The sequence below is a fragment of the Lissotriton helveticus genome, chromosome 1_1 (genome assembly GCF_964261635.1).
Source record: "Lissotriton helveticus chromosome 1_1, aLisHel1.1, whole genome shotgun sequence".
Taxonomy (NCBI): Eukaryota; Metazoa; Chordata; class Amphibia; order Caudata; family Salamandridae; genus Lissotriton; species Lissotriton helveticus.
The window spans coordinates 271349552-271375698 of record NC_136057.1 but is presented as its reverse complement, the minus strand read 5'-3'; the positions used below and the strand labels follow the sequence as shown (position 1 = coordinate 271375698).

General features: G+C 45.4%; 1 protein-coding gene across 2 annotated transcripts in view; it reads left to right on the top strand.

The window, feature by feature from the left end:
- Positions 1-26147, top strand: part of PATL1 (PAT1 homolog 1, processing body mRNA decay factor) — a 203851-nt gene that overhangs the window by 132574 nt on the left and 45130 nt on the right. For both annotated transcript variants that reach the window (XM_078666733.1, XM_078666817.1), the window contains exons 11-12: positions 12103-12226; positions 17780-17877. In XM_078666733.1, the coding sequence (XP_078522859.1) occupies positions 12103-12226; positions 17780-17877 (222 nt within the window). The remainder of the gene's footprint in view (positions 1-12102; positions 12227-17779; positions 17878-26147) is intronic.

The following is a 26147-nucleotide window of genomic DNA, read 5'->3' as shown; positions in this document are numbered from 1 at the left end:
AGACAAATGGATCCTCAACATTATCCAATTCGGATACTGCATAGAGTTGGAGGGGAGGCCAACAAGCAGAAAACCAAAAAGGAAAACACTAGCAAGCAAGCAGCTGCAGTGTCTTCAGGAGGAGGCAAAGGAACTCCTGCGGAAGCAGGCCATAGAACGGGTACCCTTCAAGGAAAGAAACACAGGAATATACTCAACGTACTTCCTGGTACCAAAGGTAGACGAGACAATGAGACCCATTCTGGACTTACGGTTCCTGAACAAATTCATAAGAACGCAAAAATTCAAAATGACCTCCCTGCAAGAGGTGCTCCCTCAATTGCAGACCGGGGACTACATGGTCACAATAGACCTCAAAGACGCCTACCTGCACATCCCAATGAACAGAAAGCACAAACACATGCTCAGGTTCACCATTGGAGAAAGCCACTACCAGTTCACGACACTGGCCTTCGGACTAAAATCAGCACCAAGAGTTTTCACAAAGTGCCTCGCAGCAGTCGCAGCGCACCTACGAAGGCAAGGAATACACGTATACCCTTACCTGGACGACTGGCTGGTGAAAGCAAACTCATACCAGAAAAGCAAGCAGCACGCACAGACCGTGACGAGCACGCTCATAAGCCTGGGGTTCTCCATCCATTGGAAAAAATCATCAATGGAGCCGGAACAAGTGAAGATCTTCCTGGGGGCACAGATCAACACCTTACAGGGCAAGGTGTTCCCCAGCGAGAAGAGGGCGCTGGTGAAGGAAACTCGCCTCTACCGGAAGGGGCAAGCTCGGACAGTGAGGACTGCGAGCAAGATCATGGGCATGATGGCATCATGCATCCACCTGGTACCAAATGTACGACTCCACATGAGACCCATTCAAGAATGGCTACAGGAACAATGGTCACAAGCTACAGGCGGTTGGGAGGATCTAGTGGTTGTAACGCACGCAGTGCAGAAGGAGATGGCATGGTGGACCATGGAGAACATAACCAAGGGAAAGCCTCTAACGCCCCCAACGCCAACAGTGACCATCACCACAGACGCATCCCTGAAGGGATGGGGCGCTCACATGGAGGAGCTCAAGGTGAGGGGACTGTGGACGACAACAGATGCGGCAAAGCACATCAATTACCTAGAACTGAAGACAATCTTCCTTGCACTGAAAGCCTTTCAAACAAGACTGTAAGAAAACAAGGTATTGATACAAACAGACAACACCACTGCGATGTTCTACATCAACAAGCAGGGGGGCACACAGTCAGCACCGCTTTCAACGCTGGCGCAGGAGATATGGAGATGGGCCATCCCTCTCAAGATAGACCTGCTAGCCATACACCTACCAGGGAACGACAACATACAAGCCGAATGGCTCAGCAGGCAGACATCGGCATCCCACGAGTGGGAGCTCAATGCTCAGGAGACAAGGTACCTGTTCAACAGGTGGGGGACACCATCGGTGGACCTGTTTGCCACACGCCAGAATGCAAAATGCCAAAACTTCGCATCCAGGCAGCCCGAGGAGGGGTCACTGGGGAATGCCCTATGGATAGATTGGTCAAGGACATTTGCTTACGCCTTTCCCCTGATACCACTGATGCACAGAGTGCTGAGCAAGTGCAGAGCGAGCAACATGACACTGATACTGGTCGCACCGCAGTGGGCGAGGCAGACATGGTACTCGCAGATCATGGAGATGACACAGTGTGCACCCCACAGATTCAGCAGGTGGAAAGACCTACTCTCCATGCAGAACGGAGAGGTACTGCATCCAGAGCCAGAGAGCATGAGCCTAGTAGCGTGGCTCCTGAGGACATAGAGTTCGCACATTTGAGACTACCAGAAAGCACCCTGAGGGTACTTCGGGAGGCACGAAGGCCCAGCACTCGAAAGTGCTACGTTGCGAAATGGAAAAGATTCACAATATGGTGCAGACAGGAAAAACTCCACAATAAAATGAAGAGGGACTCCACAGTGCTAAGGTACCTGACGCACTTGCTGGAGAAGAACTTTAGCTCATCCTCTTTAAGAGTTCACTTGGCAGCGATAGTCGCCTACACAAGGGGAGAAACGTGCAGGAGCTTCTTCACATCACAGGTGGTGAAGAGATTCCTAGAAGGAGCGAAAAGGATCGCACCACCCAAGCGGGTGCCGCCACCTGCATGGAACTTGAACACAGTCCTAACGGAACTCATGAAAGAGCCCTTTGAACCACTTCACAAGGCATCCCTAAAGATGCGAACTATGAAAACAGCCTTCCGGGTTGCAATAACATCCTTACGCAGAGTAAGCGAGCTTCAAGCGCTGACGCTACAAGAACCCTACATACAAATACACAATGATAGGGTTGTGATGAGGACTGACCCACACTTCATGCCGAAGGTGGTATCCAAATTTCACATGAACCAGTCTATACAGATACCGAGTTTTTTCCAAAAACCAACAACTAGCGCAGAGCGAGCTCTGCACACCCTGGACGCCAGAAGGGCAGTCATGCACTACATTGAAAGGACAAAGGGACACAGGAAAACAAAACAGTTTTTTGTGTCATTCGCAAACAGCTTCATGGGGAAAGCAGTAACCAAAAAGACCATTGCACGATGGATCGCACAGACGATTCAACTCTGCCACAAGCGAGCAGGACAAGAACTGGCAGAGAGGACACGTGCCCACTCCACTAGGAAGAAGGGCGCTACAATAGCCTTCCTGGCTAACACACCCATAGAGGACATATGCCTGGCGGCAACATGGGCTTCGGTGCACACGTTCACGAAGCACTACTGTGTGGACATACAAATGAACAAGGAAGCTCAAGTTGGACAGAAGGTGCTACAGCACATATTCAAAACCCAACGCTCATCTTCCACCCAGCCGCCACAGAGATGAGAAACCGCTACAAAATCTATGCACAGCATAGTGAATCCAGAAAGATTCACGCTGCAAAACTAATAGTTTTCTTACCTGTCGGTGTAGTTTTGCAGCTTGAAGATCTTTCTGGATTCACTAGCGAACCCACCCACCTCAGCCAGAAAGATGAGGCTGGAGAGAGAAGAGGTGGTTAACTAAAGAAAGGACTTTTAAAGTACAAAGCGGTAAATACCAACTAAATAGAACATTGCCATTACTTCGGAAACGAAAGAAACACGGAAAAAAAGAACCCAAAGATGGCGCCCAAGAGTGGGAGCTTCCGCAGGGAGCATGCCGACGTCACCGGAAATACACCCAAGGGGGTGTGACGCCGACGCCCACCTGAGCTAAGAAAAAAAAAAAAGAAAAGAAAAGACTACGAATCCGGACCCAACCACAAGACCGCGGAATAATGCACAGCATAGTGAATCCAGAAAGATCTTCAAGCTGCAAAACTACACCGACAGGTAAGAAAACTATTCGTTCTTGGCATGTAGGGCTGCTGACATTCATATCGCCCACCCGCCTCCCCGGTGCCTGTCGCAGCTGTAGCATTCACTCTTTGCATGGACATCTCTTACTGTACTATACTCCATCTCTGCCACAATGGCGAAAAACAATCTGAGGATAGAGAGGATGCCCATGCACACTGTAGTCCAAGGGAGGAGCCACCTATCTCGTGATACTTCGAAGACTCTTCCAGGACAACAATGTGCAATCATCTGGACCCAACACTAGGCGGCGATCTATGCACAGATATGAATGTCAGCAGCCCTACATGCCAAGAACAGATGCATACTGGTAAGTAGCATATTCCTTCCAGGTTAGTACCGCATTTCATCATGCCTCCAAAGGCGATCTGAGACTGAGTAGCAAAGCTGTATGTTGCTGAACATAACAATTTGTTACCATCTGTCTTGCTTTACACTTCCAAATAAAAGAAATTCAGTACTCCCTAGTAGATGCATTCGGCAAAGCAAGAAAAAAACTGGAAAGGGGCTCTACCTTCACCCAATGACACATCAGCATAAAGTGTGGGGTTTTGTTAGTGCAACACTCTCTAACAGAAAGGCTTTCCCAGATGTCAAATGAAAACAACATGCAAATATATGTATTACGAGTTCAAATGCATGAGATAAAACCCAAGTAGATAATTATGTTAAAACACACGCAAATAATGAGCACTTACAAAGAAAATAATAATGAAGCAAAACTTAAGCAGATTATAATAAAGGAATACTCCTAAATTAAATGCAAGAGAGCAAATATAATAATAATGGACGTCCAATGCAAGAAACAATCTATGTCAAATACAAGCAATCAAATACAAGAAATAAGCACTGTTAAACGAAAGACTCAAATATAAAGAGCATGCATACACAGAATGGAAGTGTTTAAAATATATATACAGAATGCCCCAGATAACTCCAAAGAACAAGAACCAACGAATAAAAATACTTCACAGGCTGGTCACTCAGCACACAGACAAAAACACATATAGAAATAACTCGATATCTCTACATAAATGTCAATACCAATGATCAGAGAAAATACCTCGCCGGCTGCATTATCTTCATGTTAGCCCACACAAGACTGGTAGATTCCAAATCACAGTCCTGGGGTCAAGAGACTCCTCAAGCTGGGAAATAGATTCCTTAGGAAGAATCTGGTTTCCAAGCCAAGAAACCCCAGTTTTATAATAATCACAGTGCACAAGGAGTTGTCGAGAAGACATCCTCTACAGCAAGGAAACTAACTGGTGCTGGCCGGGCATCATGCAAGTATTCCTAGGCAAAGGAGTCCACACGTTTTCTCCTTGAGCTCCCAAACATGTTCCATCCCCTTATCTTAGTGAAGCTTGCAAAAGTAGAAAACATCGCTGAAAGTACAGAAAACCGCCTCAAAGAGGAAAACTATCTTGGACGCATATAACCTAAATAATCATGAGTAACCTGGGGGCCTGCGTGTGTGTGCAGAGCTCAAGCTAGACAGAGTCCGAATTCATGATGGAGTTTAGGGCATATTAAAGCCCATAGGTAATACTCAATTTTACAATGTACAACTTAATGCACATTTGTGCACCACTGCCTACAGCACTATACTCTGAGACAGAGATACATTCCACACATTTCTCTCTCTCTCATGCTTTCAAACGCACATCCCACAAATTCTGTTCCTGGAAAGTCTAAGGTTGTCCTACTCAGTGAAACACTCCCACTCTGAAGCTACAAGGAGACACAAAATGAAATCACAAAGCAAAATGCCAGTGAGAAAAAGATATGTCGTTAAAACACATAGAGTAAATTAAAACACATAAAGTCAATGAAAACAATGGTAGTCCAAGGTCATCACACCCTCCCAAAACATATTAGTGCATGCAGCAATACGCCACATCCCTGTTCCAGATGGTGGGCGCTGTATCAATCTCACTTCCAAGGCTGAAAGTCCTCCGGTAAGTCCATATCGAAGACTAAACACAAACAGTAAAAAGTGAAGTGGGACTCAACCCCATCCTGGCACCCTGTTTCTAAAGTGAAGACGCAAGGGCGTTCCAATGTAAGTTTATATCTGGCATGGACTTTGAATGCCATAGTACACAAGCTGAGCAAAGGTGTCTAGCAGATCACAAATGACATCTTCATGCCAAGGTGGCACAGGGCATCTCTGGAAATATGGAGAATCCTGGTAGATACTTTTGCCACCACTTAGAAAGCACAGTGTTGAGAACTGTGTGTTTGACAGTCAAACACTACTGGACTCTGGACTGGGCCAAGGGTGTGTTGTAAACAGAATATCTGAGCACGAGTATGTGTCCTCCAATCAGGCAACCCCTTAGGGGAGATCGTATGTCGCAGCAGTGCATGGTCCTCCCCCTGAATTTACACAAACTGCACCTCTATGCATGGAGATTAGGCAGCAGCATGTTACTGTATTTGATCTGTTGCCAGAAGTGGTGGGTGCCATCCACGACACTACGTGCCCTTCCACAAATTCCTTTTATGCCTGGCACAGGGACCTATTTATGGCCTGGTGTTCTGTCCGTGAGATTGACCTTTTCAAGCCAAGCTATCGGATGTTCTTTTGTGCCAGGGTGGCACTTAAATTGGTCTTGACATTTCTCATGTGTCCACCCGTCTTCGCAGATGCATAACTGCTCATTGTATCTTATCATTTGAACGTTAACGTCATTTGCATTACTTCAGCTTGTCAAGTGAATGAGGTTCAGGCACCGTTGGTGCAACCACCTTTATTCCAGACAGACTGGTGCTGAAGACATGGTCAGCCTTTTTGCCTAAAGGTGTAACTTCTTTCCACATTAGGCAATTCCTCACCCTGCCGGCATTCTTTGCCTCCCACTCACCCCTTGCCTCCCACTCACCCCTTGAAAGAGCAGATGACGCTTCATCAGTTGGACCTCAAAAAGGCTTTAAGCTTTTATATTGGTTGTCCCAAAGACAAGGGTGTGAATGATCAGCCACTGGGTGAAAAGGGCAGAGGCTGTGCAGAAGAGGACCCTGTCCAAGTTGATAGTCCTCTGCATTAGGATCTGCTACGTACTGGCCAAAAAGAAGACCCCGGAAGGCTAAGGCTGCCACTATTGCGTTGGCTTGCGGAGTGTCTGTTATTGACATATGCCACGCTTCAATGGGTGCATCATTGATTATGTTCACGAAACACTACTGCCTTGATAGCCAGGTTCTATGAAAAAGACATTTTGCCTGCTTGGTCCCTCAAGACATGGTAGTCTGAGCCCACTGTACAGACCCTCCATCTAGGGTAGGTACTGCTTTGGGATCTATTTTAGGGTAAGGAATATGCAATTAGAAGTATCCATCAGACTTGTTTTTTAAGATCTAAAAAGGTCCCAAATTACTACCCTGCACAATGGTACCAACAATTCTCCATGCTCTGCGTCGGAACGAAAAGGTAATAATAAGAAACTGATGCCCAAATGAAAGGGTGGAGCTTGCATGCAGCTCCACTACGAAACCTCTGGGCAGTATAGAGCCAACGAGGAGCTGCATGACACCACCTAGCAGCACACAAGAGCATTGTTGGAGAAACGTTTCTGGATTCAGCCTACTGCCTACAGAGTATTCTAAGGAGAGGAATATGGTGTTAGCTAAAGTATCCATCAGAAAGAGTGTTTTCAAAGGTAAGTACCTTGTTAACATTTCTTTGCAGAGGCTGAGCTTCTTCCTACAACTCTATGCTCTTATCTCCTCTATGGTATGCGAGCATTTTGCATTTATTTCAGATGTAGTAACATTGCTGTTTCGTCCAGGTCTAAGTGGCAGAGACATGTTGCTTTGGTTAAGAATTCAATAGATCCGGCTTAATAACGTGAAATTAATGCATAGATTGGGGAAGGGGTTTCTTCTGTCTCGCTCACATCTCACCATACACCCTCCCACCTACTCAGAATAAGGATTGTGTAATTATTTACAAGCTGTAAGTTGGACCAGCTCTATTCAAGTTGCTCATGACACATAATCCAGCCAGGTCTGTACATGTCTGCTAAACTCACCTTTTAATGGAATGGCCAGTCCAGGTATAGTAAACCATGTTTACATTCCCTAACTGTAGTTTCAAAAATGAAGTATGTGAAATTAAATGGAAATACTAAACCCCTCTTTCAAACCTAAAGTATCCCATAACCATGTTCCAGGTTCTTACGTGATGTGTATTAAGAAAACCAGCCACTGGTTTTGGTGTGCTATGTGAAGTGGCTAGAGAATCCTACATTTGATTTACACTGGATTCACTACCCTTATAATGTCACTTCTACTTGTCTAGGTTGTTAGGATCACATTTCCTCCCCATCTTGTATCTGTTGGCACCAGCTGTCTTATTAGGGCAGTATGATTTGTGTGCAGAAAAATTACACATATTTTCTAAGGAAGAACAGTTGGTTGCAAGTGATTTGGCTAGTTCACAAATACTGCAGAACCAGTTCAACTGAATGACGGTACTATTCAACACAGGAGCGAGGACATCCTGCCCACCATGTAGAATTTAATTGAATCCTGTCGCTTCAGATGAACTTGAATGTGAAACAAAGTTGTTGGTGAGAGGTACAGCCCTGTGAAGCATATATTTTGCAATGCTTTAGAGACTCCGTTCATAATAATCATCAGAAATGTTTATTCGGTCTTAGTTGGACCATAAAAGTACATAATGGCATCAGTACATTCAACAATCGATAACAACACAGTGCATTAACGTTTTTAAAACAAAGTATATATAAAAAAGCAGAATACAAGATGGTACAATCAGACAATGAGTCAAGACTGTTTATACCTGTACTATACATAGTTAAAATCAAAACAAACTGATTATGTAAATTAGTCAAGTGTAAAAGCCATCTAAACAATTAAAAGCCTGTACAATGCATACTTAACTAAAGCCCTTTTAAAACAGTGTCATAAACGCAGCAAATCACATTAAAGTTCATAACATTTGGGACCATGTAATTTGGCAGGGTCCAAAACAATCATAAAAAAAATTATAACCGCAGGAAAGTGCATACTATAGAACTGCTCAAGTGGGCCCAGATCCTGCATCTAGCGCCTTACTCAGCCTCCGCCAAGAGCCAAAGAAGCAGGCAACAGCGTAGGTTACATGAACATCCGGGAGTAGCAGAAGATGCATAAGAGCAGGTTTAGCCTGGACACAATTAAGAATTTTCAACAAAGTTACCAAGAGAATCTTATGAGGAACATCATAGAAGCCACAGAAAAACATAAAATACCTGAGATTTTGAGCAGAAATATGTTCGCATATGCAGGGTCTCCACTGCACATTCCTAGTAGTAGGTCTGGGTAAGATCATCAACAGATGAAATGGATTAAACCAGAATCTGGTAAGAAGGAACCAGCGATGACCGCTGGATACATTTAGCAAATGGTGTTCAACAATTGGGCTGTTAAGATCTGCGCATGACCGTGCTCCGAGGGCTTCTCCAGTTCTACACCCTGTCTCACTGCTTTCCGCCATGACATAAATGTATATTTTATCTAAAGAATCTCTGCCTTCAGAATATTTTGTGGAGAGTCAAATTGAGCTACTCTACCTAGTTTAAACAAGCATTTGCAATGCAATAGGTCTCGCATTAGGAAAGTTTGAGCTATTGGTATTGTAAGTGACAAATTTTTTATTTATGTTTTGTTTTTGAAAATAGCTAAATTAATAGCTTTGTCATTTACAATGCCAATAGTTATAACTTTCGCAAATGTGACACGTATAGCATTTGTAATGCAACATGTGTTGTATTTACGTGACTTACATGTATTGACTTGTGCCTCTGCAAGGAAGTTTTCCCATACAGTTCCAGGGTTTCCATTGAGACTGATGTTCGTACAGTGCTGGTTGCCGATCCAAGGCTTGAAGGTGACCTTTATCAGGTCTGCTGAGGTAGATTATCTTGTATATATCTTGCCAAATGCTTTATTGCAAATGGTCCTCGTTCAGGGCAGAACAGATTATTTTTCGCTCATTCTGCTACAGTGTATAGTAAAGATAGAACCAATGTATTTTTCAGAACGACAGCACTCGTACATTTGGCCACATCCTTGGCTGCAGGCTACATCCAATAGTGGTTGCTTAGTGATATATGCTGCTTAGATCATTGTGAAGTAAAGCAAGTAGCCTACTGCCCTCATCCTTTGTTTCTCATCCACGTTAAAGCATTAACGCCAAGCTACCCTTTGGGCTGCGGGAGCTTTATAAAAGATTACCATGACATAACATGTATTTGTAAAACGCACGTTCACCCCCAAAGGGTCATCTTGGAGCTGAATAACAGATGTTTATAGTTACCCAACTCAATGGTACTCATTTTATAGCCCTTAGATGGATGAAAGGCTTAGTGGACCCGCCGGGATTGTTCAAATCCCGGAAGGTCCACGGGGCCTTTCATCCATGAGAGGTCTATAAAATGAGTACCATTGAGTTGGGTAACTATCAACATCTGTTATTCAGCGCCAAGAATGACCCTTTGGGGGTGAACGTGCACTTTACAAATACATGTCATGGTAATCTCTTACAGCTTCACTGTGACCATGAGGTCAAACACCGGCCCCTGTAGTGGATGCAGTAGTCCAGTGAGCCACCAGACCCAATGATTAACTGGCTAGACCCGGGAACACTGGAATGATGGGATTAAGCTGCGTTTTTTTGCATAATTATGGATTTGCCACACAAACTATGATCTGCTGCATATTTAGCGGATGAAAAAAGAATGCTATCTAAATCAAAAAATAAAAGGTATTAAAAATGTGCTGGTGTGTTGCGTGCAGCAGAAGACACTTGGCAAAGATTGACTTCAACTTTCAGTGACGTTTTGCTGTATTTCTGTATTAAATTAAACTAGTACTTAAAAGGTGGAACCCTTCTTTTGACAGTGTTAATGTGCAAAAAAAAATAAACTAATTAATGAACAGTTATTATTACGAAATGTGGCACATTATGCCACTCAAATGATTTTTCTTGATACATAAATTAGTCAACCCTTCCACATAATCTGGTCTTTCCCTGTCACATAATTCCAGAGTTCCTGCATAGACTGGCAGTCTCACCCGCTTCATGCCGCACCATAGGCTCCTGCTCTCTGTCCATCAGGACTGCCCTGAGGGCCGGCTCGGCCGCGCGGTCCCCCATCTACCCCAGGCAGTAGGCCGCCTCATGCTTGAGCAGCGCCGACGGGTCCTAGAACGCCCAGCTGATGCTGGCGATGGCATATGGGCCGCCCAAGGCGCGGAGGGTGAAGAAAGCTCGGAAGCGCTGGCTCAAGGGCCGGCTCTGGTCCACCAGCTCCCGGCCGAGGCGCTGCACCTCCTCCGGGGGCACCATCTTTCACGGGACAGCCTCGGTGTGTCTTTAATTGCCGCACCGGTGCTTAGCACAGAGCGCGGCCATCTTAGAACAGGACAGCGTAACAACCGGGACCAACTAAGGCACGAAATGCATATTAATACATTTTTAAAGGACAGAAAATGCTTGGGTGTTCCATAAAGTACACTTTTTTTATTTCTTTTAACTTCACCGATTATAACATTGAAGATTTGTTCTTCGAAAGGCAGCGATTAACCAAATCTTTCATAAACACGCACCCCTCTCTGGGCTCTCAAATGGTAATTGCCGCGTGCAAAAATAGAAACAAGCTGTCTCCGAGGAGCCGACGGGGGAAGGGAAAGTGAAAGAGCGCGAAGCCGGTCGTGGGGCGGGACTTCCGCCTTCTGCGTGAAGCCCGCATCCACGGAGTGCCAGAGAGCAGCATTGGTGACGCGGGCGGGGCTCCCATGCCTGAGGGAGAGCCCCGCGGTGGCTGCCGAAGTCAGGAGTGGCGGCGATGCGGTGAGTAGGGCTTAGTTGTAAGGGGGGGCGGGGGTGTGTCTGTGTGTGTGTGCAGGGGGGTAGGGCGCTGCGGCGGGTGTATGCGTGCGTGTCTGTGTGTCTGTATGTGTGTGTGTGTGTGTCTGTGTGTGTGTGCAGGGCGGGTGGGGGGGCCGCAGCGTGTATGTGTATGTGCAGGGGGTGGGGGCTGGCTGTGTGTGTGTGCGCCGTGTTTGCATGCAAGCCAAGCGAAAGCAGGGGCTGTGTTGTGTGTGCGTCTGCGCAAGCGCGTCTCAGAGGCGCGCTCCCGCGGTGAAAACTGAGAATGGAAAAGCGTGCGTCAGACTCGTGTCTACATTCCCAGATACGGGCAGCAATAGGTCTCGAGCAGACTGTGTCTGCTCGACCTAAAAAGGTATCCCCTGTGCTGCCCATTTGTTTGATCTCCACCCTTGAAGCTGCATGCAGACTCAGTTCAAATGCGAGCTGAAAATTTGGCTGTGTGTAAGTGTTTTAGTCTAGATGTTCACTTGTTAGTTGATCTGGTGCTGTTGCCAAGAGACTTAGCCAACATTGTGGTCCATTAAACACCCCAAAGGATTGAACTGTTCTAGTGCGAGACATTACTGCCTTCTTCTTAGTATTATTCACTTCTTCCCTTGGCACACATTGTGCACTATCATTTTGGGATGAGTAAACATGCCCCAGTCTTTCATAGTAGACCTGTCTTCTCATATAATCCTTAGATGGAGTTAGTGGGTACTTTTTATGTTGCAGTGGAATCCATTGGCAAACCTTTTATATTGAAAGAAAGGCTTTCTGTAGTCATTCACACTGGTCAAAATGAATAATTTTCTGTTTCCTCTTCAGAACTACTTTGAAAAACTTGAGAAGCTGGCAGCCACAGAGGACAGCCACAACGAAGGTCCAAAGAAGGAACGAACAAAGCTCATTACACCACAGGTGGCTAAGCTGGAACATGCCTACAAACCAGGTAAATGGGTACATAGAGGATTAGTCAATTGTCTTGTTGGTGGACTGTCCATGGGGATGGGTGTCTGACTTTAAATATTGCACAGATTACAAAAAAAGGTCTTAACCATTTAGCACAGGCCCTGCTTAATCAATTCCTGTGCATTCATGGTTTTACAGCACATTATTTGATGTAGTGCGAAGCTTAATGATCTCACAAAATGTTGTGTAGGAAACTGGCTCATTTATGTGATATATCAGGAATCTGACATACTGTGTGAGTCCAGGGGTTCCCTTATGAGTGGACATGGGCTTGCTATGCAATCCCAAAGTGCTCTATTAGGGGGTAGTGTGGTCAAGCAGCCTTAGGCTTAACACAGAGTGCCAGACATTTGAAAATACACACAGTGATCAATAAATGACACACAACTCAAGAAGATCCACACCAACTTATAAAAACAGCAAGTATCTTTATATATGTTTGGACATCAGAGAAATTGTTCGGGTACGTACATTTTTAAATAAAAATTCTTTTCACTTTAAAAAGTTTCTGAGTTCTGCAGTGTTATCCTATAGGAGGAAGAACAAGTTCTGCAAACAGGTATAGTGCAGTGACTTAAAATAGCAACGTCTAGGAGTTAAGGTGAGTGGTGGGCAAGATCCAAGGCAGCACCACCAGCGGCACAGGGGCGGCCGGGTACAGGGTAAAAAACAGAATCTGGAGCCCCTATAGTTTTCTACTGAGATCGGTCACTGTGAAAAGAGGCTGCAGTATCTGGCTGGAAGGCCAGTCAGGATGAACCAACAGGGAGGTTCAAGGTTTGCGATGCTCGAGATGTAGGGACACCTGGGGTCCTCTTCTACCGGGGGTGATGGATACAGTGTTGTTGGGTTTCCTTACTGTGAAACCACGATGGACTCAAGCTCTGAAGGGCTGGGGGACCTTGTTGACACCAGTGTCCCACTTCAACTCAGCCCAGAGGCGACGGGTGCCGTGGTGGCTTCAGGCGTTGGGTTTTCGCGGTTCTGGAGGCGTCAGAGTCTTTGCTTTGGAGTTTCTGCTGGATGCAGGAGAACCGGTCCATTGTTCCCGAGTGTGTTGGGTCTTTATTGAATGCAGTCCGCCCATGGTTCTGCAGTCAGCAGATGCAGGATGAGTCTTCTTAGGTGCTAATTTCGACGAGGGATGCCGACAGGCCGACAGGGTTGGTCACAAGTCCTCTGCTTCTCTCCTCTCTGCTTTTGCGGCTCTACAGTGTCTTTTCTGTTCTCAGGTCGTCAAGATCTGTTTCTCTGGTGCCAGTGTCTCCCCTAAATACTGAATGTAGGGGCATTAGGGTAGTAGCTAATGGGCTACTGACCTGTGGGGTCACTATGCCCCCTGTATGACCACTTCCTATGGGAAATGGGAATAACCCGGTCTCAGAATTCCTAGGTATGCCATCACAAAGATGGCTACTTCTGAAAAATGTTGTCCACCTCACAGTAGCCCACATCAGGGGTGTTACTAGCCTGGAGGTGGCACTCCTACATGACTAGCTTATTTTTCCACCTGTACAGGTGCCACTGGGTCCTGGACAAAGGGGTCTGCTTCCTCTCCTGTGAGGGGGAGCCAGCTTCGCATGTCAAAGCCGGCAGCCCTCTGAGGCTTGCCGCCCAAGGAAGGCTGATCAGCAGCTCATCGTGTGGGAGTGGGTGTTACATAGATCTTTTGTTATGGGTCTCCTGAGAGCACAAGGCTCTCACCCTAGGAAGTCCGAATCGAGTCTTAGGTGGCAGACTGGCAGAAACTAGTTTGCAAGGGTACCAGAGGCTGGTAGGTTTTTAGGTCTCGCGCTAGCCGCGCGAAGCGCGTCTCCGCCGAGAACCTTTTGTCGGCATGTGTGCTTCCCAGGAGACAATCCTGGCCGCGCGCATCGCCTTGGAGGCGATTTCAAACTGACACGCGCACGGGAACGCGCGCTGTGGCCAGGCGCTGGCTCCTGGGAAGCACACACGCATGCGCATACACACACACAAGCGCCCACGCACATACATACAGAGAGACCCCCCCGCACACATACACGCGCGCACACACAGGAGTGCACCTCTCCCCCGCCGTCGCACACATGCATACACACACAAGCACACACACGAGGGAACCGAGGCCCTCTCCCCCCCCCCCCCCCCCCCACAGCCCTTTACAACTTACCAGATCAATTCTGAGGGACTCCGCTCTCCTTCTGGCGTCGCGAGACGCTTTCACTCCGCCTTCTCTTCCGGTCCAGACGCAGCCCCGCCCCCGTCACAGGTGACTTTACCTGACTTCCGGTGAGGCTGCTAGAAAAAAATGCTGGGCTCGTAAGTAACAGTGACTTCCTTGTTTACAGTGACTTCCTTGTTTTGTTTTGTTATGTTACCGTACTTTGTATTTTTATTGAAACTCATATCTGCCGTTGCTATGACTGTGTCTGTCTCTCTGTCGGATTGCTGAAGTGAGTTTTCGCTGATACATGCCGTTTTCTTCTTCTGCAGTATCGTTTAGCAGGATTGAGCGTCTGTTTCCCTTCGATTTCTTCATGTGTTCCCTTGTTAATGTAATTTATTGAGTATCACAGCTATTTTAAGAGCTTTTTCAGTGTTTCCCGGAAGCTGGACAGTGTCTCCTAAGCGCCTTTTTGAAGGAAGTAAACAATAATGTTTATTCTATACTTTCGGACAAGTGGTGATTTACGCCCATGGCCGGCACAGTATCCTCCCAAGCAGTGGAAAAGACCTCCTTGAAATAGTATCCGCCAAGTAGCGGGAAGGTCGGCATTTCTAGCCACTTGTCTATTCTTTGTTCGCGTTCTGTGCTATCTTGTTAACGTTTGAAGGTCAAAGGGCGCGAACCTGCAGTCACTGCTCTTAAACATGGCGGTCAGATATGTGCTGGGCAGTGCACATTCCCGCGGCCACCCTTCCACAACTGCAGGACTCTGGCCGTTGTTTTGCATGCAGTGATGGGGCTCCATTGGTATTTGTTTTGCTGGGGTTCACTTGCAGCCTTGATACAGCACTGGTCCCTAGCTGTATTAATACTTCTCTCTGCATCTTTCACTGCCGTTTTGCATAAGGGTGTGGTATGTAATTATTGCGGAATTTAAAAGAGCACTCCAAAGTTTACCGTTGATTCACTTAAAGACTAGTATAACGTTTATTTGCAGATCCCTTTGCTCTTCTCCATCCTCTCATGGTTTTGTCCAGATTCTAAAAGGAGCTGTGGGTGGGACAGATCGCTTTCAGACAAGCCTTTTGTCATGGCAACCCAAGCTATCAAAACACTTCCTCTCTTTGCTAAGCTATGTCTGTGCTTTTCTTCACCCATAAATGTCATATTCTCTTTCGGTGCAGTGAGAGGACTCAGTTTGGGTAATATGGGCTTGATCCCTTAAGATATCTCTGTGTTTTTGTTTGTCCAGACCTAAATCCGCCATACTATTGGCACTTGAAGCTTATTAAAACAAGCATTTGCAATGCAATAGGTCTCGCATTTACGCAAGTTTATGCTATTGGCATTGTAAATGACATTGCCTTTTATTTAGGCTTTAAAAACCAAAACATAAATAAAAGGCATTGTCATTTACAATGCCAATAGCTCAAACGTGCGTAAATGCGAGACCTATTGCATTGCAAATGCTTGTTAGGGGACACCTCTTGGTGCATGTATTGGTAAATCCAACACTGGCGTCAGTGTGGGTTTATCAATATGAGATGCTTGATACTAAACATCCCTATTTTCAGTGAAGCTATCTTGTAGCTGGGGAACTCGTTTTCACCAGTGCCCGGCACATGTCTTAAGATGGCTTCCCTGGTCACGTATACTGGCAGTAGTAGGACTGACCTGCACAGGGGCATATCTGCTCATGCAGGTATGTCATCACATGCAATATTCAGCACCCTGCTTTTAGCTGTCAGGCCTGCTGTAGGAGTCACTTCCAAATATTATATGCAGTGTTAGGGACATGGCACACAGGGATGTGTGACGTGTCGTGTTTTCACTTTTGTCTACACCAAGAGACGCAACCTGCAATGGCAGCCTTTGTGCTTGGTGAAGGGTCCCTTAGGGTGGCATAGTTCATGCTGCAGCCTTTAGTACGTCAGGCCCTAGGTACCAGGGTACCATTTGCTAGGAGTTTATAGAGGGTGCTAAAGGTTTTGCATATTGGGGGAAACAATCGTACAGTTTTGGGAAAGAGCTCTTGCACTGGGGGCCTGGTCTTACCGATGTGGTAACACCCTGACAAAGCTAGTAGGCCTTCTTTATGGATAAGAACACCCCCTTCTATTGTGATGTTTCCTCTAGTATAGGTAGGAATGAGGGGGATTTTGATAATATGGTTCAGGACCCTCTAGGGATGTAACATGATATGAAGGTTTACCAAAGTTATTCTTATTTATTTGAACATGTATATTTGTAATTAAATATGAAGTATTTAGTGTGTATGTGTAATAAAAATACTTTTCCATTTCAAAACAAAAAGCACTGACTGGACAAAGATTTGAGTGTTATTGCACACCAGTGAGCTAGAGTTCCTAACCCACATCACTTGTTCTCAATGGACCTTGGCATGCTCTGCTTAGCTACCCTGAGATTCAAGGGTACTTGGTTTCCAGTAAAATACAATTGTAGACTTAATACTTTTGAGAGACTCACGTCCTCCATGACTAATAACTTAATTTCTTGCAGGTGTCATGGCCATTATTTGATTTTAGATAGGTTACAGATGTATTCGGCTACAAAGTCCTTAATCCACATGAGACTCTGCTGTATGTGTGTAGTCCTTTTCTTGACATAATTGGGTACAGTGAAAGTACTAGACAAGTGACCCCACTATTCTTTTATATGTATTCCATTTGTGTGGGATTGCAATGCAATCACAGCACTTGAAACCAGAATTGATGTTTACAGAAAGAGTGGTGGATGATGCGTGAACATATTTTTCAGCAGCGACCTTGCAAACAGTTAATTTGACAATTTGGAGAAATTCAATGCCCAACAAGTGTGACAAAAGGTTCAAACGCCTTTGTGCCCTTGTCCACTATTTAGGATTGTACATGGCATGAGAGACAAAGTTCTTTCCACGTGTCATCAATAAGACAGAGACTTGGTGAGTAAAATTGAATGCAAGTACCTGATTGTATGGCTGCTTCTATTGACTGGGTAATAATGAAATGCTCATGGTATATTTGTGGGCGTGTGGGAGGGACACAGCCTTTACAATGAGGTAAATATATTGCATGCATTTGCCTCGCATTTTTTTACCACGATTATGCATTTACATCGCATACCACAAATTTAAGGTAAGTTGTGGGGTTGGGGGGTCTCCCCCCACCAATTCATTGTTTTTTAAATATAAAAACAATGCGTCATATTGGAATGCGATGTAAATGCATAATCGCGGTAAAAACGTGTGCTAAAAATGTGAAGAAAATGCATGCAATGTATTTACCAGCGTTGTGCCGTCGTACAACCATCTGGGATTGGTGTCTGAAGCACAGTTCACTCTTGGTCATTTTATTGTCAGCTACATAACACGACTCTTATTGTCTTCAGTGCAGTTTGAGGGCTCTCTTGGAAAGCTCACAGTCTCCAGTGTTAACAACCCCCGCAAGATGATTGATGCTGTGATATCATCACGTACTGAAGATGATGTGAGTACGCAATGTGACATGACGGTTCTATGTACCAAAAGGTTCTTGTTGTATTCTCTTCGCTTAATTTCTTGCTATCATTTTTATTTCATAACCACTTCCGTTATGTTTAAAAAAGCATGCAAACCAATAACACTTGGGATTCCAGAAATATTTACAGCAAAAATATTGGTAGCGGCATGAATGTCTAATTAAATGGACCAGATCCACAAATGTAAGCAATAGGTTTGTGGATGAAAGATCGAGCACTGATTATAGTTCTACTTAGAATACATTTCTTACATGACTTCTCGAATCCATGGGTGAGTACATGGGTGGCCTAGGAGAGCTCATTTAAGGCACATCGGGCTGACCTGTTGTAGGAAGCTGGATCTGTATATGGTATGCCACTAGGTGGTTATATCGTGAAAAGAGTCCAGAAATTCTCCAAAAGGGTACAGTGCTCAATGCAGACCGAAAGTGCTCTATAGTAGTAGTGTGGACGAGCAGCTTTAGGCACAACACTGAGACATTTATTGCACAACATTGACCAATAAGCGACACACAACTCAAAGTGGAGATTCATGCCTATTTTATAAAAACAAGCTGCATTTGTGTTTTATTTAAAGACCAAGATCTTCCCAATAAGTACGTTTTTCAGGAAAAATAATTTTGAACCAGATGTACGACCCTAAAATGCGGTCGCAAATGGGCAATCGGCACCTGCAATTTAGGGCATTTTGCGAATGGGTAAAACTTAATGATTCACAAAATGAGGTTTGCGACTCGCTACTAGGAAGGGGCGTGCCAAGGGCATCCCTTTCTAATAGCGACTTGCATTTGTATGTTATGTTATAGAAAATTTGTAACACGCACTATTACTCTAGAGTGTCCTGGCGCAGAATGTGTATAAATGTTTTGCGGACGCAAAACATACGCAGTTTATCATCTACTTCAAGTAGGTGGTAAACCATTTGCAAACGGGAAGGGGTGTGGGGACCCCTTCCATTTTGTGAATGGGTGCAAAAATATTGTTTAAGAGCAGGCAGTGCTACCAGGGACCACTGCCTGCCCATATGCAGCACGTTTTCCTTTAAGGAAAACGGGCTGGTAGGTTGGTTTTCAGGTGCCCGCTGAGTACATGGTTTATTGAGAGGAGTAGTTTGGTACCAAACACTCCTGTGTTCAGAGAAGCCATCATGGTGCCCGGGAACTCGAATTGTCGAGTTTCAAACCAATGTCCCTTTATGGCTTCCTTGGAACTTACAATATCTAAGAATGTTGTTGGGGCATATCTGCTCAAGCATGTATGCCTACACCTGGAGTATAGTGCACCCTGCCCCAGCGCTGAGTCCTGCTAATGGGGTAACTTACCTATACTTTAGGCAGTGCTAGTGGCATGGCACACAGGCAGTGTGCCATGTCGACGTTGTTGTTTTGTCTCCACCAGGCCATGTATGCTGCAGTGGCAGTCTACCTGGTCTAGGTGAGAGGTCACTATGGGACCCTCTTCAGACCAAGGTTCCCATGTACCATGTACTAGGGACTTACAGGGGGCCTGAAAGGCCAATTATGGAATAGTTTTAGGGAAGTAGCACTGACACAGGGGACCTCATTGGCAGGGACCGTGTGCACTACAATCAAAACCGCATCAAATACCAGGCAAAAAATGGGGGCTAACCATATCATATGAGGCACTTTCTCACACCTGTCATAAGTTCATTTGTAGTAGAGTAATATTATGCTGAAATATTTTTTTTTTTTTTAACAAAACATTTCCACCATGTGTTATGGCTGTTAAACTCTTTGAATGGGGTTCTATTCTAGTCTGATATAATTCAGCTTTTTTGTGATACAGAATTTTATATCTCATACATTTAAAGAGGAAGAACGTCTTTTTTTCACTCTGGTGGGCTACAGTGTGAAGGTAGCCAGAGCACCTTTGCAAAGCATGTCTATCCTTCTTTGAGAGTACTAAAGTAGGGACATTGCCAAGCAAGAAACAGCGTTCACGACTCTGTCGTTACATTGCGCTACTATTACAACGCAGTCGTTACTACGACCGCGTTGTTAGTACGCGATGCATTTACATCGCAATTCATTATGACGACTTGGACTAGGGGGCGCTGAGGTATTGGAAATTAACCTTCCCTACTGTTGCGCAAACTGAATAACCCACTTAGGCAGTACCTTTCTGATCTGACAGAGAGCCAACAAAACTTGCAGCGTTAGCCGATAAGTGGTTAGCTACCAGGGTTCAAAAAGAGCTAAAAGCAGCACAGTTCTAAATCAAAAGGGGAGAAAGACTCTCCACAGACTGGTTCCAAACCAGAGGGCATGGGCCAGAGTAATTCTCATAGGACTCGAGTAAGGCCTAAGAAATATGGTAATGGTGTATTCGGAAAGGAGTATCAGGAGAAGGCAAGGCAAGGAAGTCCTTCCATGTTCAAAGTGATGACTTGCTTCAAGTGCCATCTGGTGGGACATTTTAATAGATTGTCAAGATACTCCCACATTCATTTGCCTTAGTTTTAATTTACCAGTAGTCTGCAGATATAGGGGAGACTGATCCTCACAGGCGGAGGTTGCTGGACCTCAGTTTATATTTCTAGTTTTCCGCACCTGTTCTTACTTTGTTAACTCGCGCTGCAAGTGTGGGGATTGCCTCGCCCCTCTGACAAGCCCCTCTCATGACCGGCTTCTTGAGGCAGCTCGCAGCGCATTAGCGCTGCTGTCACACCCAAGATAAGCCCGTCTGCTCTCATGACGGGCTTCTTGAGGCAGCTCGCAGTGCATCAGCGCTGCTGGCGCACCCATGACAAGCCTGTCTGCATCCGCGCCCGTCCCCTGTAACCTGGGTTGTTTCAATCCAGATTTAGACCAGTTTCTTAGCTACTCAAGAGACTCCCTCCTCACCCTCATATCTACTGCTAAGTCAGCCAATTGCCTGCCAATGAGGACAGTAGCCTTATTTGAGACTATATCTACCTCGTGTCCGACCTGCAATAGCAGTCTTGCGAATTTTAGTCTCCCTAAGGAGGGTGAAACCTCTGAGAGCTCTTTAAATAGAAAGAAATTAGCAGCAGACAAGCCAGTTATTACATGTGCACTCATGGACACCAGATCTATTGTTAAAAATCACTATGAAGTGAATTCATATTGAACTACCAAATCGATTTGGCGTTCCTTGAGGAAACATGGGCAGACGATAATTCTGGCCCGGAAACCACGGCACGATTCCTAATGGCTACACTATCTATCGCCTAGATGGACCAAAAAAAACGGGAGGAGGGCTAGCAGTAATTTATCGAGATCATATGCTAGTGGCTTACAGTCCAATTTCTATTGAAGGAGTTGAAGCGATGCTATTTAATATTGAATTTATAAACACTCAATCTCTTAATGGCATGCTCCTTTATTGGCCCCCTCCCTCCTCTCCCCCCTCACTTGAACAAAGAGCAACATGTGTGGACAAACTCCGACATTAACTGTAATCCCACGTGTTGAAATACAATTTCACAGTCCTCATCTATTTTATCATCCATTTAAAAAATCGCGCTGAAACAGAATACTTACTAGATAACCTTTCAGGTCTTGATCTTATCCAAAATAGTGAATGGGTCCACACATCGGGCAGGTCACTTATTAGATGGGATAGTCACAATATTAGTTTCACTCACTCTCTCCCTCTGACCTTCATGGATCACCATGCAGTGATTTGGTAGTTAGGCCTTTCCCAACAACACGCAAGGCACATCAGGCAAGTCGTGCTTGGCATAAGCCACAAACTGCTGATCTTAATCATCTGTTGATAAAATCACTACCTACAATAGACACTAATTTAGACCAGATGGCAGAGGATTATTCCAGTTGGATTAGCCCCGCCCTAAAAGTCATTTCCCCAGTTAAAAGTTTTGCCAATATTTTAAAAAAAGATGCCCCAGCCGTGGTTTGATGAAACGCTCAGAGCTGCCAAACAGAACTGTAGAAGACAAGAGTGTAAATGGCGCAGAATATAAGAAGGAATATAGGGTAAATATAAACTCTGTCTAGCAAGTTATACAAAACTTATTTTTTCTCTGCCAAGTAAAGATATTTTACAGACGTGAGTCCCGTGCTCTCCATGCCACTGGAGTCGACCTATCCTGGCTGATGAGGGCTGATAGCCCAAAACCGGTCCTAGGATGCTTGTTTCTAGTCCAGGGAGGACCTGGCCTGGTAGTTCGGGCTGGACTGTTCCCACTGGGCGCAGGTTCAAGACTGATATGCATATGGCTGGGTCCAAACTGGATGGCATGGTGAGCAAAAAAACAATGGATTTAGGCCCAGATCTCTGTACTGGGGTGAATGTATGACATTGTTCTGCGTTCTGTCCATTAACTATTCTTTTCGCTTTTGTCACCCCGAGTGGGACGGGTATGCCCAAATGTTGGTCCCGTTCTCTCCATGCCATTGGAGTCGAGCTATCCTGGCTGACGAGGGCTGAAAGCCCGAAACCGGTCCTAGAAAGCTTGTTTCCAGTCCAGACCTGACCTTGCAGTTCGGGCTAGACTGTTCCCAATGGGCGCAGGGTCAAGACTGATTTGCATATGGCTGGGTCCAAACTGGAATGTCATGGTGAGCAAAGAAACAATGGATTTAGGCCCAGATCTCTGTATTGCGGTGAATGTATGACATTGCTCTGCATTCTGTCCATCAACTGTTCTTTTTGCCTTTGTAATGTGACTCCCAGCTCTGCTCCCCTTAGTTGGGGAGGCATGGTGAAGCACATATTTCAGTCCCCGCCATCTTGAAGATGGGTAGACCCCTCCAATCAGGGCTAGGTCTATCCCCCCCCCCCCCACAGAAGGGTGGCATAATTGAGGGTATTCTCACTCACCCCTGCTAAGATGCCCATTGGCCTTGCCTGCTACTCCACTCAAACACCCCTAAATGTAGTATTTGTGGCTCCCCCAGACCTCGAAACTAGATCTGCGAGGACCTAAGAAGAAAGGTGATATCCCTGCAGAGAAGACTGCATTGGCCCTAACCCTATTGGCCTGTGTTAATCTTCGACGATTTTACAAAAGAAGAGAGTTTCCCAGAAACCAGAAAGGACTAGGTATAGAGTAGTTTTCAAAAAAGTTTCCTTTCTGTGTTATTAGGCTTTTATATTGGTGACCAACAGGCCTACATGTATATCCAATAACTTTTGTTTTTAAACCGTGACACTAAATGTTTATTATAACTCCACACTAGATTGAATTAAGATCTCTCAAAGTTTATTTTATTAAAACAGATTCATTCTTCAATAAAAACATTTTTGCAACTATATTCGCTCAGTGCTCTGGTACAATATTCACACCTCTCTCTAACAATTCCGTATTACGGTATTCTAGCACAGAGTCACTGTTGATTATGTATCAAATTTAAATATTAAATAAAACAAAAAGTAAAAAAATTAATAAACATATTCAGTATACACACACCATTAAAATAAGTCCTTTGTCACCGCGTTTCGGTGCCTAAGGTATAGTGGCACCTTCTTCAGGACAGACAAATTAAAACCCAATGTGTTCTTCTTTTTGAATTGTTGGAGTAAGATTCCTGTTCTTAATAATCAGGATACCTCTGTCTTCAGATATGATCTTTTGTGTTGTGCAACCATTTCTCATGGGTCGCGCAATTTTAAAACCGGGGAGACAATTAATCGATGGTCTATTATTTCATCAATACTGCGTCTTTCAATCTGCGCAGGGACTATCGAGTTCGCCGATGTCAGTGAACATGTATCTTTGTTCTTTGGTCAGGCTGTAAACTTGTACACCAATTCCATCTGTTTCTTAATGCCACAGAATTATGCACTTCCCGCTGGCAGCGTGACTATTACAGATGCTGTCCTCTATTGTGCATTTGGCAGGAGGCTCGGTGCCCTGTTTTTGCACCCTTTTGTTTGTAGACTCCTCGTGTGGACCGTGAAAATCGGCAGTTGGTCTCGTGGTGTTCCCCAGCTTCCGGTAATCTTCGACGAACCTCTGACCTGCCCGGCAGCCAGGACCTCTGAAAACGCTGAAGTATTCCAGCCTTCGAAAAATACTCCAATCTCCTGTGGACAACTGACCTGGAGAAACCTACTCCAGGGACTCTGGATCCAGGCATATCCGTATCTCCTGCCCATTCTTCATTCGACGGCCACAGCCCGAGTCTGAATGGCTCACCTGTGCATTGATGTTTCCCAAGCGTTCCTGACCTCATATTCAACATTGTCTGACCTCTCCTGATCAGTGTTGGCTAACCTCTCTTGATCTCCACGACTGTGCCTGCAATGTGAATCCAGAGGCTTCCCCTGACTGTGACTGGCTCTGGTAAGCAGACTCGGACATCGGAAGGCACCCCTGGGCCTTGGTGAGCTAAATCAATGGTGCCCCTACAACCCCCGACAGCTCTACTTACCTCTACTGTTGTTGGCCTTCCTCCTGCAAAAAGAATCCCCTTTGAAAAGCATTGGGCGCCTAACATCGAAATTGCACCCTGCACCTGGCCACCCCTATGCCGCTGGTGGTGTAGGTTTGGTGCTGCTGTGTGGCCCTCCCTGTGCTTATCCTAACCACCAAATCTTGGCCCCTGCAACCGATCCACTTACCTACAAGCAGTGTGGCTCCAGGCACCTCCTGTCTCCAATTTTGACCTCTTCATCTGGCAGCTCCTGTACTTCTGGTGGTGCAGTTTAGGTACTCTCCTGACCCCTGGCTCTTGCTGACTTTTGGCTCTGTGCTGAAAAGTTTCTAAGTGTTGATATTGCAAAGAGAAAAGTATTTTTAATTAAGAACAGACTACCTTATTACGAAGATCTTGTTCTTAAAATTAAATCCAAACACCGTATATTTTTCTCAAATTGTGTTGCATCTCGTGTGTCCATTTTTTATTTTTATTTTTTAAATATTTTTTATTGTTTTTTTTTAAACTACATATAACATAATTTTCAACGCTTTGTGGATACAGGGTAGCAGCCCAGACTGGCTATGTTACTGGTAGTACAGTTTCACAAAATATATGCTCGGCTGTCCCCCTATCCACTGTCCCAGTGAGAGGAAAAGGGGTGTGTGAAAAGAAGAAAGAATAGGAAATTAAGATGGATAGAAAAGGAGATAGCATACCAGAAGATTACTATCTTTTTTTTTTGTTGAAATTTTTTTATTAAATTCGAGACATACATAAACAAAAAAAGGAAAACAAAACACAAGGCAGTACATTACAGATGTGTCGCTGCGGCGTCAGGGGGAGGGAGTACATTAGCAGTGCAATCGACAGGGCCATACATTGGGGGAGGGGGGGAGGGAGACCAGGAGCAAGCAAGAACACCTAATCAATAGTGGAGGAAACAATAGGTTGGGAGGAAGATAGGTTAGTTTCAAAGTCTGTGGGAGGGGGGGTACATATATCACCACGGTATGTGTTCCACTGACTCCAGATCTTACCTCATTTACGGGGCGTGCCACGGGCAACATAAACTGTCTTCTCCCGAAACATGCACCAATCCATGTTTTGTTGCCACAGCAGAACCGTCGGCGGCCTCTGAGCACCCCACAATTGGGCAATGTCCCTCTTAGCAATCCTATTACCCAGGGTCACCCAGCGAAGCTGTGCGCCGCTGTAACCATTCGGTTCCCAGACATTCAACAAGTATCTCCTCACCTCAGGCATTGACCGCACACCCGTGACCTCACTCATAACCTCATGCACCCGAGTCCAGTAGCGCATCACGGCAGGACATTCCCAAATAATATGGAGAAATGTAGCCACGAGACCACAGCCACGGCTACACAGACCATCCACTGAGAATACCATACACACCAGACGGGGACCAGTCACATACACCCTATGAAGAATTTTGAGCTGCACAAACCGAAGGCGCGCCGGGATCGCCACTTCCTTCGGGGAAGAGATCGCCGCCTGCCAGTCCTCATCATCAAGTTCCAGACCGTCACTGATCCAGACCTCCCGAAGATGACAGAGGAGGTCAATCCTGTTGTTGATCAGTTTTTTGTATATGAGCGAGATCGTACTGTCCGGGACGTGCCCGTCCAGAATCCGATCTTCCAGCGGGGACGCCTCCGGATATCAGTGCCCGAGGGGAAAACAGATAGTATGGCATGTCGAATTTGAGCATAGTGAAAAAACTCTCTATAATTCAAGTCGTACTCCGCTTTCAGCTCCTCAAACGTCTTGACCCTACCCTTGGTCCACACATCATTCACCCTGCTAATACCGATCACATCCCACTTGTCAAAGCCCTTCGATTTCCATAGGGA